The sequence below is a fragment of the Genypterus blacodes genome, unplaced genomic scaffold, assembly GCF_046128005.1.
Source record: "Genypterus blacodes isolate CSIRO-AG114 ecotype Tasmania unplaced genomic scaffold, CSIRO-AGI_Gbla_v1 ptg000039l_1, whole genome shotgun sequence".
Lineage (NCBI taxonomy): Eukaryota > Metazoa > Chordata > Actinopteri > Ophidiiformes > Ophidiidae > Genypterus > Genypterus blacodes.
The window spans coordinates 7,112,269-7,133,042 of record NW_027466852.1 but is presented as its reverse complement, the minus strand read 5'-3'; the positions used below and the strand labels follow the sequence as shown (position 1 = coordinate 7,133,042).

The 20,774-nt window shown below is 39.3% G+C and overlaps 2 protein-coding genes across 2 annotated transcripts in view; both read left to right on the top strand.

The window, feature by feature from the left end:
- Positions 1–14,478, top strand: part of tbck (TBC1 domain containing kinase) — a 29,668-nt gene extending 15,190 nt beyond the window's left edge. The window contains exons 23-26 of the mRNA XM_076147827.1: positions 4,278–4,450; positions 10,836–10,999; positions 13,109–13,268; positions 14,279–14,478. Of these exons, the coding sequence (XP_076003942.1) occupies positions 4,278–4,450; positions 10,836–10,999; positions 13,109–13,268; positions 14,279–14,389 (608 nt within the window). The 3' untranslated portion in view covers positions 14,390–14,478. The remainder of the gene's footprint in view (positions 1–4,277; positions 4,451–10,835; positions 11,000–13,108; positions 13,269–14,278) is intronic.
- Positions 14,479–15,013: 535 nt separating this feature from the next.
- Positions 15,014–18,806, top strand: LOC142996945 (polyunsaturated fatty acid lipoxygenase ALOX15B-like). The gene is given in 8 exon segments (XM_076148072.1): positions 15,014–15,157; positions 15,738–16,064; positions 16,197–16,259; positions 16,354–16,591; positions 17,079–17,150; positions 17,324–17,424; positions 17,626–17,790; positions 18,756–18,806. Coding segments are annotated over 8 exon segments (1,161 nt in total).
- Positions 18,807–20,774: the final 1,968 nt, after the last annotated feature.

Here is a 20,774-nt window from a genome sequence, read left to right as displayed (position 1 = left end):
CACTGTCAGGCGTGTAGAATTGATATCCTCATACAACTGAGGCTTGCATTAATTTGTTTCAGAAAAGACTTGCGTTGCGTGCCTGCAACCAGAGGAACTGTGACTGTGCAGTCAAAAAAAACCCTAACTCATGCTGCTGTATGTGTAAAAATAACGACTCGGATACTTAATCTATCATAGATGGCATATATGGAAAGAAAAATTAGATTGAAATATAAAGAAACTGAATTCAGCCAATGTATAAGCACTAGCCTTTCTAAGAGCTATGTTTGCTACAAGTGAAACATCCTTTACTTCTTACTACTAATACTTTCATGGTCTATTTTATTCTGTAACACATACAATAGGGAACCAAATTTCAAAGATTAGGTGATGTAACGATGTAAAAACTTGAATAGGTTAACTTTTAAAATGTGCAAAACTTCTATCCATCTACTATATTTCTTTCAGTAAGTGTTGGAAGTAAATTTAACAGTCAAGATAACGTAACAGGACAGTGACTCTTAAATGATTCAGGCAGGCTGTTCTCTTCCCTTCCTTCTGGGCAGTGAATGGGCCTAGTGACAATAATTCTCATTGGCAAGCCTATTACCCATAACACCAGGGACTCTGTAGTTGCCGATCTTCCAATGAAGATTAAAAGGAAGAGGTCCAGATTTAGGCAGAGGGATGGAGGCAATGCACAAATAACGTTTGCCCGAACAGTACTCGTCAATATGCGTCTTTAGTTATTTGGTGCACATTATCCCAGACAGTATAAGCGTGCTGAAGTCCTTAGATTAGTAGCAAAAACTAACTTCATTGTTTAATCATTTATCAATTTTGCGATTGGTTGCTTGTTTTAATCTTGTTTTAAAAACAACACGCTCCCTCCCCCTTGGATGCTGCAAAACAAGAGACAAACAATTCTGGGTCATATTGAAGTCTCTATTGGAATTGATTTAAAGGTGCTTAGCATGATTTTGCAACAAGCTTTGCACATTTCAATTCCTGCTCACGTAGGATGTCAGAGGACACGTTCGACAAAACCATTGATAACACACCTTACATACACCATCTATTAGATTAGGTAGATATGGGCAGCCTGTCTCCTTCTGTTTAATCACCTTTGGAATTGGATAAATGTATATATATTTTCACAATCTTTTAAACACATCGTCGGCATACGGTGTGGCTTTTCACACACATATACTGTAGGTCCCCCAGTTGTGAGGATTTCTGCTGTATTTCTGGAGTGTATCACTATCTTGGACAGGTCAGTGAGAGTTTGTAGTAGGTTCCTGTACTGTCAGTGGCAGGAGATTTTTCTATTTGGTACAACCTTAATAATTCCTACTCCCTTACAGTAGTAGAGGAAGAGTTCTTACACGGGTTAGAAGTGATATGAGGGTTCAAACTGATAAACAGGGGGTTCTATGGTGTTGCTAAAATTCCCCAAAGTGCAGTTATACCGATTGTGAATTCATAATATTGCCAAATTATTTTAGAAAACAAGTATTGGTATTGAAGACTAATTTAAACCACTACAATACATCATTTACATACTTTGAATTCAACAGATGTATAAATGCGAAGACACGAACAACAGGATTAACCAAGTTGCTATCGATTTATGTTTCGACTTAGTCTAGACTTCATAGTGTTGACTAAACTAAAGCGTTCATAAATGAGGAGGTAGTGAAGTTAGTGATATAGTGTATTAACACTATTAAGAATCTTTCACACAAGCCAAATAAATGTAATGTTGTATTCAAGTAGCAAATATTCTGATCCCTAAAGTAATGTGATAAAATAAAACAAGGTTAATGATTGTAAGTGAAGTCTTGTGAGCTGAATGGCTGCAGTGCAATTAAATGTTAAAAAGGTAAGACCTGTGCTGCAACGTTTTGCCTTGGAGGCAGACATACATTTCAACCTCCTATTTGTTTGCAATTAATCCAATTTTGGATTTCCATTTGCTTCCTCTTGTAGCCCGAGGAAATCTATAGCTTTCCCTTGTTTGGAGACATCATTGATTCACAATGGACCAGTGAGAGTCTGGCTGACAGAAACCGTGTGTTTACTGATGATGCAGCAGCATTTGCCTTCATGGGACATTAGCATCTGTCTCAATGAGCAGAGCTGGGAAGAGGAGGGATTTGCACAGAGATCTAGTTATAGACATTAAGTTCTGAGAAAAACAACTGGGAGCTGCTGAAACTGCTCGCAGCAAAACAGCAGAAGACATGCTCAGAGTTATGCTCAGGACACCTGCAGAAGAGCAGATTGTATTGACGCTGAAGGCTATGTTTTATGGGCAGATGACTCGAAGCAACTGTAAGAGAATCATCCTTTGCTATGTCAGGTTTTTATTTTAAATCTAAAGAATGTTATTGTCTGACCTGGAGAGCTTAAAAAGAAGCCTAATTCGTACCAACATATGAGCACCCAATTACTGAAGAATGATGTCAACGCCTAAGCGTCCTGTCAATATCGACCTGGTCGTTGAATGATGAGCAGCATTAAGTGAAGGAATAATCAAGGCAGAATTAATGTCAACCTCTCTGAATGATGGGCGCACTTGTTCTGCCAATCAATGAGGCATCATCCGTCACTTTCTCACGTGTGTTTGACCTAATCTGCATTCTTTACAGTCGCTTGCATTTGTTTTATTCATTTGTTTTTTGATAACAAATTACAATTACAAACACAATCATCCATTAAAGTTGCAGTTTCAAAACGGATACATTTTTTTGGCATTATCCCAAAAGTCTGCATGTTTTCAGCTCAGCTAGAAGCTTATTCCTGTGTTATAAATTCTCTCCTCTATTATTTTAAAAGATTGCTTTTAATACCAGTTCTCCATTTGCAGACCACAATCAATGGTTTAAAAATGTAGAAAAATAATAAAATAAATTGCTCGGTAACAGAATTAGCTGCTTTGGAATGTCCAGCTGGGCCCAGGGCCTGTTGAGACTGCTATCAATCTTTTCTCCCTCATTCTTGCCTCTTTTAGCTCGAGAAGTGATTGCATCCAGCATTCGTTGCCCTAGGGAGTGAAAATGGGTTTCCCTGAACTGTCTATGTGAGCCTGTTGCAGAGGAATCTCAGACCACCAGTGTGTGTCTTCACTGGAACGAACCCTGTAACTGAGACTGTGAGCTCCGAAGTCATGAGAGCAGCCAACCCCGTAACACTGACGCCAGTGTGGGACAGACAGGGGGGGAAAGATACATCTTCTGTATAATTTCATTTGAGCCTGTGCCAGGTGTAGGTCATGCCGAGGAGCGCTCATTAGTCGGATTTACAATCCATGGAAAGAGGAGTGAAAGAAAACAGTGTGAAAGAAAGAATTCCTAATTTATCCAAATCCCTGGCTAATCCAGTGTGTCCCCTTTCCCTAATCCTCTCTATTCTTGATGTGAGAACCAGGAGAAGGACAGGTCCTGAAAGAGGAAAGGAAATTTGACTTTGCACTAAGGAACTTGTTTTGGTTCAGCACCCCAGTTGAGTGACAGCAGAAAGAGTCATTGGCACTCATTCAAAGTGTTGAATGGTGATTTAGCATTGTTTCGCGGCAGCAAAATGTTGAGGTCAACTTGCTGTAATTGGCCAGAACTGAGTGTGTGGCTCACTTTGGCAGCTCAACCCTCCATCTGCATTTACATAAACCTGTATGCTTGGTGCTTCATTCAGGGGAAGGAGTCATTGATTTGTTTAATCTCTTCCTCTTCTATATACAGGGATCAGAGCTCAGAAATCAGTATTTGAAAGTGGAGAATTTCTTTTGGTTATTCCTATATTTCGGCATAAAAAGCAGCAGCTAGGGATGTTTCAATTTTTCCATCGGCAGTAATTAAAGTCATATCATGTGGCTTCAGCTTGTTACAAGTATAATCCAATCAATAGAATGGAAGTGTAATGTTTTAGTTACGGAAACATAAGAAGTCTCACTTATTTTGTGTAATATAGTCGTAGTAATATAGCATTGGAATCGTCACTATGAACTCACAAGCAAGACCATCTCTCAAAGATGCAGCAGAGCAGTAGCATCAGAATCTGTATCCTTGAAACACACAACTTGTATATATTTATGGATGTATTGAATCAATTACTGGTGCTCTCTGACTTTAAATAAATAACTTAGACTTTGTTGCAATCCTCGCCAAACATTCAAGGCCTGTTTCTACGTCTTTGACAACATTCATTTGGGATGCGTGTTTATGACCTTAATTGCCACTGAGACGTTGGCAAATAACAGTTTGTTGTTTCCTTCCCTTCCCTGTCTTGGAAACTAGAAATTGACATTGAAAAGTGTGTCCGTGAATCCATCAGCCTCTTCTGCTGGACTCCGAAGAGTGCGACGTACCGACAACATGCTCAGCCACCAAAGGCCAGTGGGGATAATGGCTTTGGGAAAACGGCTACATACTTCTCCTCCGACTATCAGGACATGGTGAAGACAGACCTGGTGAGACACACGCAAATACACACACACACACACACACACACACACACACACACACACACACACACACACTCAAGCAGGCGGAACACACAAAAAAACTTAACCATACGACTGGGGGTTGTAACAGTTCTACAAATGTGCAACAAATTTCAGCCAATTTAAAGTCATTGCAGCTGTCTGTTTTGGCTTTACACAGTTATGAATGCATTTTTAATGCAGTTATTGCCTGCACATATTACTCCTCCTGAGTCAATGATTCCTGTAGTTAACCATCAGTGACCAGACTGTGAACGACAATGGATGTGATTCATGAAGCGTTGTACACATGTGCACACATTCCTACATTACACCCGTGTGCAGCCAAACTGGTGTGTTATAATCTATCTATCTATCTATCTATCTATCTATCTATCTATCTATCTATCTATCTATCTATCTATCTATCTATCTATCTATCTATCTATCTATCTATCTATCTATCTATCTATCTATCTATCTATCTATCTATCTATCTATCTGTCTATCTATCTGTCTGTCTGTCTGTCTGTCTGTCTGTCTGTCTGTCTGGACCGCTGCTGTTTTTGTTCAGCCTGATGGTGGCGCTGTAATAACCACTGTGACATGTCATATTTATAATTTTAGAACCCAATGTCCTAGAATCCAACTTCTTTTTTTCCTGGATTCTTTTCCACATTTGCAACTAACAAGGATTTATCCTCCAATTTATAGTCAGTTGTTACAAAATCTATACATAGAATGTGTTGGCATTAATCATATTCCCTACAGTTTTGTCAGAATTGTGTGCCAAAGGTGTGTGGGCGTGGCTCATTCTACTTAAGAATGAATTAGTCTAGAGTTGGGCACATTTGCACTTCCACAAGTTTGAGGCAAAAAAATAAACACCAGTCAACCTGATGGTGGCACTATGACAACAACAGTGAATGTTTGTGGTTAGCTTCTGAACCTACTGCAATAAGAAAAAACCTAAGCAGAAGATGGAGCTTCTCTGAGTGCATTTCTAGTTTTGGTTTGTGGGGAGTTGTAGGTAATAAAATATCCAATGAAACAGGATGCAGAAAAAGCTGATAGATTGGAGAGATACTGTTTTTAGCACTCTTGACCATCATTTGAACGATGGAACTTCACAGCCTCTCTAAAGCCGCAGTCCTCCCACAGCTTACTGAGCAACTTCTCCTCACATGCATACACACATACTCCTGTGCTTCAGTGACATCCAATGATGTCATCACTCCTTGTTTAAAAAGTCTTTAAGGCATAATAGAGCTGCTAAATCCTCCAAATTCATCATAAATTATTCAAAAAATATTCTATTTCATTTATGAATTGAAGATAAACTTGCAGCAAGCATGAATTCAAGTGAAACGGCAAAATAAGTGCATTTTTGAGAAACATGATGCCGTTATTGTTATTGTTTGGACCAGTCTTTCGAAAATCCTTTTGTCTTTGTGGCCCAGCCCTATTTCTCTTTCACACCTGAATGCTTTGTGTACAGAAAGCTCACAAACACTCTTGTCAGCTCTATCTTCTGTGTGTCCAAGTGATTGCTGTAATCTTTCTCATTCAGTGAATGCTCATTTGTATGGGTGGTGGTGGCATTGATCCATGGCTGCTTCTGTCTGCACCCCAAACCTTGCACAGAGAACACTGGGACAGGAGCAGGCATGGTGCCGAAGCTATCATGCACAGGTTTGACACGTGTCTACGTGTGCAAACACACACGCGCACTTGGACCCACATGTTCAAAAAGTAATCAGATATTGTTAACAGTTTGGCTCAACACAGGTCAGCTTGGTCAGTAGCTTCAGGCAGATTGGCCTAAAGATGTCTTAATTATAGAGGAAGTTAGATTTACGTTTTTGGTGATTTGAGAAACCAACAAGAGAAACATTTAAGAGTGAGATCAGTGGATGGAAGTGTAGATACTGGAGGGTAGAAAGAAGATAAATAACTTGAATTCTCACACAAAATCTCCTTTTACTTAAGAAATTATTTATAGAGTTAAACCATCAACCATCTGTTCCACAGTAAATGGCTCATGTACTGTCTGATTACTTTGTATTTTCTCAATATGCACATATAATTGCCAATACCACACTGGGATGTTCCTCCACTTTACCAGGCATTTCACAAAGAGAACACACTGCACTGTATATGATTGTATGTCATTTACGTGGACTTTCCTCCACATTTCGCGGTTGTCCTGCTTTCCGAGGGGAGCAATCATTTTGTGGTGATAAAACAGAAGAGTTGCCTTCTGTTCATCGACGATTGTTGTAGTATTTTAAGACATCGTGCGTAATCGCGTTCCAAAAAGAGGAATCATTTGTTGATTCTCTTGTTTGTTACTTGATTGGTCTTACTGTAAATAAACACACATCCATCTCACTGAACAGCTGCTTTCCAGTCAGCTGGGCATGGCTGAGTGAACGGGAGAAAATGATTGGACCTAAACAGTATGTATTCAGATTATAGGTCTAGGATCTGATTATGGGCGCTGAACAGCTGCGTTTCAGTTCTTGTTTACTATATATACATGCACATGTACAGTAATGAGGTGTGGTCGTGAGGTCAAATAAATACCTTCTGTTTCCTTGACAGGGATCAAGTTTCAAACTGAAGTCCTACACAAATATTTATTGCTCTTTATTCATATATATTTGGTTTATTGAGTGTATTTCTCTTATAGGTGTGAATTTGCTGCTGTCCCAATCCCAACACAGTGCTCTCAAATATTTCTTAGGCTTCTTGGATTTTTTGAATATATTTTCACTATAAAACCTAATGATGCTTCACTTAAAAACCCAGACAATATTTCTTAAACAATCTAACTCACTTTTGTGGTGGTGGTGGTGTTACATTGAACATTGCACACAGGCTTTATATTGCTAAGGAGTTTGTTATTTTGTGTTACTTTCCACCTTGTAACTTTTATTGTCATATGCAATAAAATGAATGAACCAGTGATAAAATGTTAAATACAGTCACAGAGTAGTTTTCTGTGTGTATTTCAGCTGGGTTCATACCTTCACCCATCTCTCAGAGTTATGGTGAGATTTATGATTGTTTAGAAATCATTAAAGGTTAATGAGCAACATCTAAGACTCACAAACTCGTAATTTTGTCGTCAGGTTTTTTAGTTTAACAAACTTTAGTGCCAAGCAAGCTATAGCAGTCTGCACTAAGGCAACGTTATATTTAAACAACTGCAGCTGCAACTATGTTGTCTCAGTGTATGCCTGGACTCCAATTCTTTCTTCTGTCAGCAAAAACAGAAATGAATTTTCATTAGAAATGGCTGCTTTTTCTGCTCTGCACAAGAAAACTCATTCACTTTGGAACAATAATTGGTCACAGGAAATATGAAAAATGTAAAAAGCGAGACGTGTGTGTGTGTGTGGGGGGGGGGGGGGGGGGGATATTTGCTGTCAGCATTTTTCATAGATCATGGCCCCAATTATGCTCTTCTAGTCATAGCCTCACTGCAGCTTTGGCAGACAAATTGTGTTTCTGTTTCAGCAATTTTTGCAAGTTTCAGCTGTGTGATTTACATGCAGCTGGCCTTTGTATAATGCACAGACATTTTCAATGAGTCAGAGCCCACGGTCATGACATTTTCCTTCAATACTGTCTGCAGTTTTTGAGCAAAGTCCCAATATCGTTACAGAGATGCATACACACACACACACACACACACACACACACACACACACACACACACACACACACACAGGAGGATTTGTGTCTAGTTATCAGGGATTCCAGTTTAGCCTCATCACTGTCAGGCCAGTGAAATGTGTGAGTGTCATTAAGCCATTTTAGGCCGGGGCACACTGCTCATCATGACATTTAAGGCACCAGACAGCCTTCCAGCCGCCCCAAGCAATAACAGGTTACATAGTGTCTACCTCCCTCAGTATAATGTATTTTTTATGGAAATGCAGTATTTATGTGAAAGTGTATTTAGAGAGGAGAAAGACCTACAGTATTCCTACTGTCTTATTTCATACAGGCTTCAGTTTTCAATGTATTTTTATTTATGCATTGTCAAGCATATTCACAGATCTGCATATGTTAACCAATCAAATAGGACTGTTCAGCTCTATACAGGCCTGCGCTTTTGAAGCAGCACCGTGATTGCACTGGCTGATAACTTTGGCACTTCCAGCTAATCGGGCTGAAGTAATCCTAACCCACTGCAAATAGTGGACGAGGTGATAGTAAGATAACTCCCAGCATGACAGTTGGACCACCCAAGCTTTCTAGGTAAAACAAGAGCCACGTTTGAGCCTCAACATCTACTGGCATGCTGATTATTTGCACATTTTGAGAGAAATGTGCAGTGAATTATAACTTATTCAACATGATTTGGGAGCCACAGGTTGAGGCACGACATACTTCAATCTTAAAACATAGAAGAAAATAACCAAAGAACTTCTCTCCGTTTTGCTCTCTCTGTCTGTGCCTCTTAAGGAAATCAGTTCGCTGAAACAGAACATAAAGGTGAAAGCTTGATTACTAATTACATGCAGCTCTCACTGCAGCCCAGCCAACAGCCACCTCTGAACAATCAACTTCGACAAAATGCTTAAACCACACCCATCCAACAACTTTTTTCCAACAGCGTGTCCCTGTGTGGCTCCCAGCCAGACTCTCCCTCAGCCTGCACAAATGATTTGCTCATCGTCCAATCAGGAAGGAGATACATCAGGGTTCTCTAGTCTCGGCTCGTTAACTGCCTGCCCAGTCAACACAATACATGTTTATGAGTCTTGTCCTATAGATGACACTAAGATGAATGGCTGAGGATGTTTTGCCCTATTTAGATGCTCCAGGCAAAGTAGCATTAAAATACAAAACCACTGTTCCATTACCTTATTTGTAGTTTTACTTAGAGAAAGAACACATTATTGATAGGGTGCTTATGATGATTGGTTAGGATCAACAAGATGCTGTTAATTGAAGCCAACTTCCACCCAGGTGTTCTAATATCTAAACAACTATCACTAAGTAATTCCTTAACGATGTGTGCAGGGCATCTTAGCCTTAGAGGGATTCTAATTGGTTCAGACTAACTGCTTGTTCATGGGTTTTTGTTCCCTCGCTATGTGTTTAAAAGGCCACATTCCAGTATTTCCTATTGAAACTCCAGTAAATAATCTTTTGAAAGCATTCCTTAAAGCCAGACTGACTGACACACTGTGTGCTGTTTTCCTAGTAGGCTTTGTGTTTATTTAGATGACCAGATGAGGCTCCAATGTCCACCCTTGCACCTACATGTTTTTCTCGTCTCTCTATGTATAGTTTCTTTACTTTTAATAATCAGTTAATTACAATTTCAATGCTGTTTGAGATTAGATTAGATTTTTTAGAAGTCCACTGTTTATTGGAATCTAATAATGGAATTGACTCTTTGACTTTGGATCAGCTTGCCTGGTCTAACCTGTGCTGTGTCATGCCATGCTTGTATGATGTTGTATAATCCTTTGGCAAGAAGTCTTACCAGTGAAATGAACATAGATTAAGATGTCAAGATTTATTAATGTGCAAAAGGAATCCATCACTCAGTTTTGGGATTTGCAGTTAAACGCTCAGGCTCACCTATTAACCTGAACATGTGTATGTTTCTAGCACAGTAATTAAGCAATTGTTTTTACTGAAGGGCTCTCAAGATGCTTGCGTTTCCACTTTGAACAAACAGTCTTTCATTAAAACCCCCGAGACTACTTAATACTTTCAGCCTGCTAATGGAAGTGTAAATCCATAGTGAAAAGAAATTTCACCTACATTTACATGGAAGTTATTTTCCCCACATTTTATGCAGATATAATGCAGGGTTTATGGGTCTCATAGAGGTAAACTACTAGCTCACCCATGATGTTGGTTCAATCACAACAGCGGTGCTCTTGGCTGTGCACAGTGTACAGTGGCAGTTCAAGGGGAAATGACGAGGCATTTTGCTGTTATCACTGATACTGAATAATTCCCCCGTTGACAAGTGACAGCAAAATACTCCTGGAAAATTCAAGATCATACAAGATTCTTCTGATTATTTTTGAGGCCTGGAACATGTACATACTGTCAGATCTACAAATAAAGCCCTATTGTTCAACAAATGTAAAGCCTAAGTGTGACTGGGCTTTTGGAGTTTAAACTCTAAAATGACCAATGCCAATTAAGCTTTCTGTCATTATTCAAAATCTCCATATACTTTAATCAGCTTGCTTTTTACACTTGTCTGTTGTTGTTTGATTATTCTACAAGAAGTATACAGCAGTAGCGTACCCACAGAGAAAACATTATTTGTCCAACGTCCATTTTAGGAATGATATGACGATGATATACTTTACTCTGATCTCTCTCTCTGCAGTCCAGGGAGCCTCTGGCCCTGAGTGACTTGAAAGCTGAAGTCTCCCCAAGAGTCTCAGCTGAGGACTTAATCGACCTTTGTGAGCTTTCATTGGCCGGCCCCACCAAGAGGACCAAATCCAGCAAGCCTAAAATCATGGCTGTCGACATCCGCAGTGTGGAGGAGTATCCTTTTAAAATCGCTACAGCTTCATGTGAATTCGCTTGCTAGTACTTCAACCAGTTTTTATGTCGGTAATTTAGTTTTCTAAATGTTTTAGGTTTTCTTTCACGTTGCATCAAAAACACTGGCTGCTTTCTGTGCTGCTAGCCAGCACTGGTGTACATAAGGTGGAGCTGGTTCCTGCACCAGTCTGTCTTTTCACACTTTAAATAAGTGTAAAAATGAATAATAATCAGTCATATATTTTGAAAATGATAAAACTGTTGTGCATCGTAAAAATGCATAAAGTAATCTGATAACAGCATTGGCTTTATTTCAAAGCAATTTCCTCAGTCTCAAGTAAATATAACCATGAGCCAGATATCTGTCATTTTTAAATAATGCTGGCGTTTGATGCCAATAGATTTGTTTGGGGATTTGCTGAAATTTTGTGTTGCACTGTTTGTGATTCCATCTGCTTTCTTGGTTGGATACCTTTTATGTTAAGTTTTACAGATAACTTCCTTTACCTAGAGTACAATGATAATGCCAGGTGTCCATAAATCCAGCGAGTCGATTGAACAGCCTTTAACTGAATCTTGTGTCTCTCCCTTATTTGTGCCTTTTTAAACACTTAAACCTTTTAAGTCTATTCTGTAGGGTTAGGGGTTAGGGCTCCTACAAGGCCTTAGACATATTTTTGTACACCGCCACATGAATTAATTTTAAAAGTTTCTCTTCTTTAGCCTGCAGTTTTCCCCACTGTAGCTGTTTTTTTTCTCTTCCTCGCCTCTTGACCTTGTGCCAGGACATTACAGGGATTTGAAATTGAAACATGGTCACCGATTGTGAATCAGCTTGGGTCCTTATAGGCAGATTTGGAGTATTTGGAGGCAGAATTCAGTTAGCCCTCCCAATGTTAAATGGTCTTGGCGTATATCAAAGAGGTCACTTCTGGTTAATTAACACTTATATGTGAACTGACTCATTGTTTTTGGGTCCACAAATGATGAGGCAGTTCATTTTACAACCCGTAAATTATAAGTACTAAAGTGGACTCAGCTAATCTGCCCTATGAAAATTCCAAAGCACGGGGAATGAGTTTTAGCCTTCATGTTGCCTGTTGAATGGTAAGAGTCATTAAGAGCCATTAATGAGTGTAGATTAGACAAAGTCCTAAACTAAAGCCTCTAGATAGACATGAGGCTCCTCAGGGTAACTCACATGGTCAAAAACCGATTTTGTCTCTTCCACGGGATTTGGCAACCCTTGTGCACCTTCATTGTGATCTTAGGCACATCACTTTTGTGGGTCACTGTGGTCACAAAGAGTGGATTAAATGAAAATCAATGGGGTTTAAATCAGGTAAAGTCTGGTTCCACAGCTTTACAAAACAACTGCCCCGTGTGCTAACATTAGGTAGTAGGTACTTGTTGTTTGCTCGAGCCAATCACTTGACAGTCACTTCTTCTCTGTCATGATGCTAATGTTTTATCTTTAGAAAGGAATGGGGCTTGTTTTTTGCTTTAGATATGTTCTCCAAGTGTGTTTGTCAACTGCGACATCAATCGCAATGTCATTGTGCTACTGTAGTTCTATTCATGATGTCATTAACAACTGTCATGCTAGGGTGATGGTGTCCTTAACAACTGTGACATGCTACCGTCTCCCACTGCTATAATTAGGTAATGCAAATTAAAACATAAATGAAAATGTAAAAAACAATGCCAAGCACCCTATGCAAATGCCGGACCCCTGTTTCTGGCAGAATCTCCAATTGTAGTAGGGTATTGAATACAAAATGTACAAAACAATGTATATAAGATAGGCAGCTAGCACTTTAATCAGCAACGGCCTCAATATGATTTCCAGGTGTCTGCTCCTTTCATGGATATTACTTTTTTGTATGGAATTAGTGGAATAGTACAACTTGCTCTCAATAAGTATTTTTCCTGTGGACCTCAACAAGAGAAGGCTTTGGTCTTGAATAGAAGAATAATTTGTCAGCATGAAAATGAACTACAAAGTGTTGCTCATTAATTTGAAGCGTGTCCTCTTTGTTCTATTCGCTGCTCCCAAGCCATAGGGTTTAGTCTGTTCTAAGCTGTGCTCCTTAACCTCACTGCGTCCAGCTTTGGCAGAGGTCACGTTTCCGGCAGCATCAACATTCCCTTCAGCACGGCATTCGGCTCCGATGGTGAGCTCCTGCAGTGCCCGTCAACGGGAATCCTCCAGAACTTCCGAGGACGTGTCATTGTGGTCATCAGCCACGCAATGAAGAGTGGCGCCATGGTGAGAATGCAGTAACACTAATAGGATATATGCAGACTGTACATTATGTGTAGGCTTGCTTACCTGCTGTGCTGCCACTCTTTTCTAACAAATATTTGGTCTAAGCCTCCATCAGCCGCAAAACAAACCACAGCTGAAACATTTTTTTGTGTGAATCATCGTAGAACAATATTTTTGTCTGTGTCAGCACATCAAAACTATATTAATATTTATAAATGTATCTTTTGTGCCCGCTTTGGAATGAATTAGCCCAGCTGAAATAAAAACTCAGCAGAGATATGGCTGCAGGCAAAATCCCAATTTAGAAAATATGTCCTCCTTCCATATCTTTGAGTGCAAAAGAGGAAATGAGCAGTTTCCTTCAATTGTAGAGACAATCCTGCATTTTCATCAGAGAGCATTATTAATCATTCAGCATGATAGGATAATATGGCATTAATATGAGGAGAATTCAAGTAGAATATAAACATCACGTCGTTAAAGACAGCTGATGTGAATTTATTAATTTAAGCATGCTGGAATTTGTGAAAGTATCTGATTACTGTCCTTGAAAACATTTGTGAAAAACATGGACCACATCTCTGGATAAATACTATTATTATGTCCCTACTGTTGTGTTTGTGTTTCAATTATTCAGTCAATTATTAAGTATTTACTTTCCGAAGCCTGTAATGGTTTTGTCTCGCAATGTCTGTACAATTATTGTTAATACTGTTTCTGACAGTTATTGATTTAATCCTATAAAACTTTAATAACTAATTAATTTGTGTTCAATTATGAGTGATTACACCAAGGAAGACAGTAAATAGAGTTTGTCGTGTTTGACATTGTTTGTTTACTTCTTCCAATTTCAAAGATTTCCTAAATCTGTCCACCTTCTTGTTGTTTTTAAATTCTCCTTGCATGAACTCACTTTGACAATGTAACACGGGCAGATGTCTCACTGCTCTATGAACATGACAGGCGTTGTAATTTAAAGAAACCACATTTTTATTTCTCTTCCTTCCCAGTTTGCAGCCCAGTTGGTCAAGGTCAGCTTCCCAAGGGTCTGTATCTTGGATGGAGGGATCAACAAGTTGAAGCCCACTGGACTCCTGACTGTGCCCTCTCCTCAGATCTGACCCCAACACCTGCTGATGGACCAAACTCAGCTCACTGGACTCCTGTCTTATTCTTTTATGTTTAGACATAAAGAAATGAATGAATCATTTATCTTTTGTGGAACCATGTTCTTTCAATGTTGATCTCAGTAGACCACTGTTTTTATTTTTTTATTTTTTTATTCCCCTGCAGTGTTTTTTAAGTAGTACTTGCATTTCCCTTGTTCACATGTTCAGTTTTTCAATCAGAAATATGTGCAGTCAAAATAAAAGCCACTGAGTTGTATCTTAAGATAAACAAATCCGCCCATTCTTTGGAAAAAGCAAACCTCAGATGGAATCCTGAAGAGATGCTATTTCATACTTTTACCATTGGTGCTGGTTTGTACATGTCCAGCATTCCGTTACTGCAAAAATAAGAGGAACAGTTCACAGAGAGGGACACACCCAGAAAACTCTCTGTATGAAGGAGGAATTGATCTTTGTGTTGTCAAAGGATCACAAACAGGTAAGAGATGCTGTGGGGAACAATTTCACCTTGAGCATAATATTAAATCATGCAAACACAATATGAGGTTTTACCCGGTGCCTTATATTTAATGATTTCCTGCTCTCCACTTACGGATTTGTTCATCCTGAATGAAAATGGTAAACTATGCGGCAACTGCAAATCTCGCTGAAACCCCCACATTCAACAACGTCTTCATTAAGCTGGTGGGTGAAGATGAAGAGAGCAGCCACACTTTGCTGGTCGGCCTTCACTGGGTTGCAAACTTCTACAAGGGAGCAGTAAGTCTGGATACTTCTCAGCATGTTTCAATATAAAGCACGAGACGGTATCGGCACCAATCTCATACGCCATTGATTGGAATAATTGTGCAGGATGGTGGACGTCATTATAACCAGGATATTTACATCATTTGCAAAACTCGAAAAAGAAAATATGGCATTGTCTCCAGCTAAATATAAGAAAACACTTTAACTAGTATCCTGATATATGAGGAAATGTTAGGCAGCAAGACAAGTATTTCCCAGGCCTTCTGGCATTTTGCCTACTGTTGTACAGTCAGTATTTATGTTGTGACCTTGTGCTGTATTGGTTTCTATCGGGCCCAAACTTGTTTTGAGATACAGGGCTTTAAAGTGGTTTAGCTGGCTGGTTAGCTGACCTCTAGCATAGGCTGACTTTGAAATATTAAATCCATAAATTTAAAAAACTTGCTAGACTTATTTTCGACCTAACTGCAAGATAGAACTTCATAAGACATATGAGGTCAAGGTGTGTTAATTGATCTTCTCTGTCATCAAATACAATTTCAGTATGTCTCCGTGTCGTATAAATAATGCAAACCCTCGTTACTTTCTATAGTTCTCTTGCTTCAATCTGTGCTGCCCTGCTTCCCTTGGCAAACTGGTGCAGATCGAGTTAGATAAAAAGCTTCTGCTGTTCCGAGAGGATGACTGGTTCCTTTCTAAGCTCCAAGTCAAAGCCGCAGAGGGAGACACTGACAACTTCCCCATCTGTTGCTGGATCGATGACCGTGAGGTTCATCTGTTTAGAGATGCCAAGATTTTTGAGTGAAGTGCAGATTTCCATGAGCACTAACTCAATGTTCACCTGCTGCATACTCATCTGCTGGCTCAGGTTTTTGCTTTCTCACTCGACCAATGTGCCCAGGGTCCACCTCTGTATAAGGTCAGTAGAAGGAGTACACTAAACTTGTGAACCAGGGTGTATTAATGTTCATATATTTAAAAAAGTTAATTATGTGTAGTGTTATTAATAGTGTCCTCTTTTCCTCCTCTGCTCATCCCTCACACTCGCTAGACTCTCATTAATCAACTATTTGTGCGACTTCTGCTTCTATCAGGAAGTGGTACCTTCACACAGGTAGGATGAAAATAGTCCTAAAATCAGACTGTGATTACAAAAAAAAAAAAAATCACTGATATAACTATTTTTAATGCATGTGACCATTTCTTAGTTTTCATCATATTTTGGAGAGGGTGTGGTAACAATCCTGAGGTGCTACAGCTCTCTCCGCATGTACAACATACACAGCATACACAACATACACAACGTTGCTGAGCCTGCACTGGATTATGTGCCAAACTTCCACTACAAGGATGATGGACTCAAACTGTTGGATATCATCCTCAGGTATTACACACATATTCAAAAGCGTGATCCTGATTTTTTATTTGACTTATCTGTCAGTTTATGTCATGTGGTGTGTTTTTTCTGTTTTTCCAAGTTTCTTGCTGACTTAGTCCTGCCAGTGACTTAAATGTCTTATACTAACTAACAATACAAAAACAGAAAATCTGCATTCATGAGATTGCACCTGAAGCCTTATGACATTTTTGAACTCAAATCAATTAAGTTTAGTCCCCACTTTCCTCCTCATATTAAGAGGTTGGGGTTTTACCAGGGCAATGTGAGTTGGCCGTTAATGAAGTTATAACTAGGAGGATGTATTTGAAAAAGACACTTTGAGACGCCCGTCCATTTGGTGGCCAATTAAAATGATATGGTCCAATGTTTTTATATCTGCAATAAAAGGAAGTAATTATCTTTACATGAAACGTTGTTTTGCGACTGCAAGTGTAGAAAAATATGACTTAAATAGATCGCTGAGAAAAAAATGTTTGTATGTATGTTGCTATTCATCTTTCCTTTATCGCACAGATAGGTGCATGGTATTCTAAGTTTTTGATTCTGAACTCCAGAAGTGGATTCAGGACATTTTTAAATATGAATTCCTTTCCCAAGCAGGCACAGGTTAGTAAGCCTAAAGAAGAGCTGTTTACCACTCTCTTTGGTAAACCGGTACAGTCTAATGCCATCAATTCAAGAGTCCTAAAGCCTTGTGTTTCATTTTCAGATTTTGAGGTTTGCATTATATTGGATTATTACTGCTCTTGCTAAATGTCTTCATTCTTTCTCCTTTTCAGGAATTCCTCTGAAGTTTAGTACTGTGGCTGAGTTGGTGAAGTTTGTCACCATGGTGATTTGCACTTGCTCAGGCCAAAACTCTGGTGTCAACTGTGGACAGGTGAATTAATTTTCCAGTCACCATCAAGATTGAATCAATTTGAAAGCCATGATACATAATGACCCAAACTATACTGTTTATTTAGCCATCTGGTTTTTCATGTGTTATCAAACAATTATGACCCCAATCACAGTGTCATATTTTCAAATGACCAATATAGTTACCATACCAACTCTCATCTTTTAATTCATTATACTGTAGTATGACTATGCTGGCTGGATGCCAAACACCCCCATCTGCTTGCAACAACCTCCACCAACCACTAAAGGGAAAGAAAGTGAATGCTGCAGACTTTTCCTGATGTCAACACAACAGTTCAGGTTCATGGCTACCGTGTGGTTTCTCAGCAAGCAGTCCTCTGACTTTGTAAGAGCCTGCTGTTACATGAATAACTATCTACATTAATGACATTGATCTTCCACATTGTGGAACACTTTCTTTCATATGCCATTACAGCCAGAATAACTTTATTACTCTGAAGAAATATCCTATCCCTTGAAACATATGTTAACTTATTTATAACACTTTTTAAACACGATGCTGCTCTCATCAGGTCGCTTTTGGCCAGTATTCAGCGGATCAATCGCAGAAACAAGTCAGTCAGTCAGTCAGTCAGTCAGTCAGTCAGTCAGTCTATCTATCTATCTATCTATCTATCTATCTTTATTGTGGAATATGTGAAAATCCTCAGGAAAGTCTTTGATTCTAACAAGAACCACATATTACACCTGGAAACTAAAGACTGGCAGCTCTGATGAATCAGACAACTTCAGGAATGATCTGTAGGCTGGGTGAATGATCAAGTAGTGAATCTATAATACGTTATGTATGAATACATTATTTGGGATTCCACAAGATCACTGTAGCGTAAGAAAACCACACCAGTGACGGAAGCTTGAATTAACTGCATTCTCAGTAGAGAATGTAAACTGTAGAACTGCAGCAATTAGTTATGCAGGAGATAATGTATTGTCAACTGGCAATTACTGAGGTTAATCAGCCGCTCCTCGGTGTCCTGTTTGCCTTGAAGGAGTTTATTCCACAATCACCCTCTAACCGAAATGTAATTTACTATATGGCTACTTACCAAAGCAATAACTTGTTTCACATGGTACATTCATTTTGAATGAAATTATTGAATTAAATGAATTTATTTGTAATTACAAGCTTCCACACTAGCCTAGCAATTATGCAAACAATGGCAGCAGAGTGACAGTGACAATAGAAGCCTATTTGGTGTTAACTTGCACTTTTCTATTAATTGTGACATGTGACGGAGTGAATGTGACATATTTTGGTAATTCTGATGTTGATGTTTTGCTTCTTTTCAGTTTGAAACGTCTTCAAACTTCTTCTCTTCAGGTAAGTTGCTGAAGTCTTGATGTAGCTAGTCAAGCAGTCTAGACTGCAAATTTCAGACAGTGATATAACATCTGGTCTACCTTTTTTTCTTAATTCCTCTGTGCAAATACTGTAATGCAACTACAGAACTTAATACATTCACTTTACATAATACATCAAGGTACTGTATCTCCTGTTGATGTAACTGTTGTTGGTGTCTAAACGTATCTCATATCCATGAAAAAGATGAGAGTTATAAGTATCTGTCAATTAAAACATTAACTCAAAATGAAAATAAAAAAATCTTTATCTCAATCTTTATTTGTATCACTATGTAAAGCCCTGAATTGCCTTTTGTATGAAATGTGCTATGCAAATAAACTTTGTTTTAAAGTCAAAGAAGCCTCAAAAACTTACTAATATAACATGTGAGGTGAGAAATAACTGCAGGTCTACTATAAAAGGGTAGTATAAATAAATAAACACATGTATCAATGCCACTGAACTGACATCCTGTTGTGTAACAATAAAAGATGTACTCACTGAGTGCTCCTCAGTGAGAGGAAGCTGCCTTTGCTGTAAGTTGCTCACTCCTTGTCATCAAATCCAAGTAAAACTCATGAAGTAAGATTACTCTCCTGTGAATTGCTGACTCCGATTTACATTTGTCCGCTGAAACGAGTTTTCAGACCTGACATTTAATTGGTCCTTCGAGCCGGATCCCAAGATTCCTGAACATCGTCAGGGCGACCGACGGTGACCACATCAAAGTCCTCCACCGCTGAAATTCGGGGAAAGTGAGGCCGGTTGAAATCCGAAGGTCCGTCCTGACGATGTTGGGGTGACGGGATCTGAATTTTTGAACAGAGAAAATCAGCACATCTCAGGTGAGTATAAGTCTTACCATGACGAGGTCACGATAGAAGAAAACCTATAGGAGTTTGAGGAACAGAAAATAGCGCTAAAAGAGGTGGTTTGAGAAACCACATAAGAACAAAGTTCTTATAGTTGTCGCGGACAACATTGTGAAAGTATTTTGGTTGATGAATTGTATGTGTGTTGTATGAAAGGAGTGAAATACGACTGAAGCAGCGAGTGACCCGAAACCTTTTTCGAAAGGTGCCAACATAAAGTGATTAGTTGAACTAAGTCGTATGCTGCTCATGCGCATGCAAGTGAAAATGGGAAATTGTTGTTGCAAAACTGAGTGGGGGAGGAAGAGGCCAAAGCAGGCAGGACAAACAGAATGTATGTTTCCATTGTGGTAAGACAGGTCACCTAGCGCGTAACTGTGATGGGGACCAAATGACAGGCTGTCACAATTGCGGAAAGACCAGACATCGGGCGCGTGGCTATCGGCGAAATCCAACCGGGCTAGCAGTGCTAAGAAAGAACAGGGAAGTGAAGATGAAACTGGGAAAGAGAGAGAGGAAGAGAGGGAGGTGTTACATTTAGAGGAACTTTTTCTGTGGGGGGAAGAAAAACCAGAAGTGACTCTATCATTGTAAAGTAAAGTAAAGTAACATTCTTACGTGACGGGAGCCAGTAGAACCGTCATAAGATATCCGATTCCGGGAAAAGTGCTGTCGGGACCGTTTAGTAATGAAATCTGCTAACGGGGCCACAACCTTGGAACCATTGTCAAAAAAGATTTGGATCACAACTTAAATTGTATCTGGAGGACGGCAATATGATGGTCAAACAGGAAAGTAAAGTAATAGGCGGATGTTTTGTAATGGAGGGAACAGAATGTCCAACTTACTGGTGGTCACTTGATTTGCTCCCTGGCCCGCCAACATGTACACCAGAACAACTGATACAGTTCGCCAGAACTTATCTAAAACACCCACAAACAGTGCATGATGCGTCCGAACTGCATGTAACCATGAACTACGCACATCAACATCTATTACTGACCAGTAGGCAAACCAATCCTTCCAAAAAATGTATTCAAATGGGCGGCTGTCTTGAGCCATGGGCCTTGCCATGTCTCAACAGGAGGGATGGTA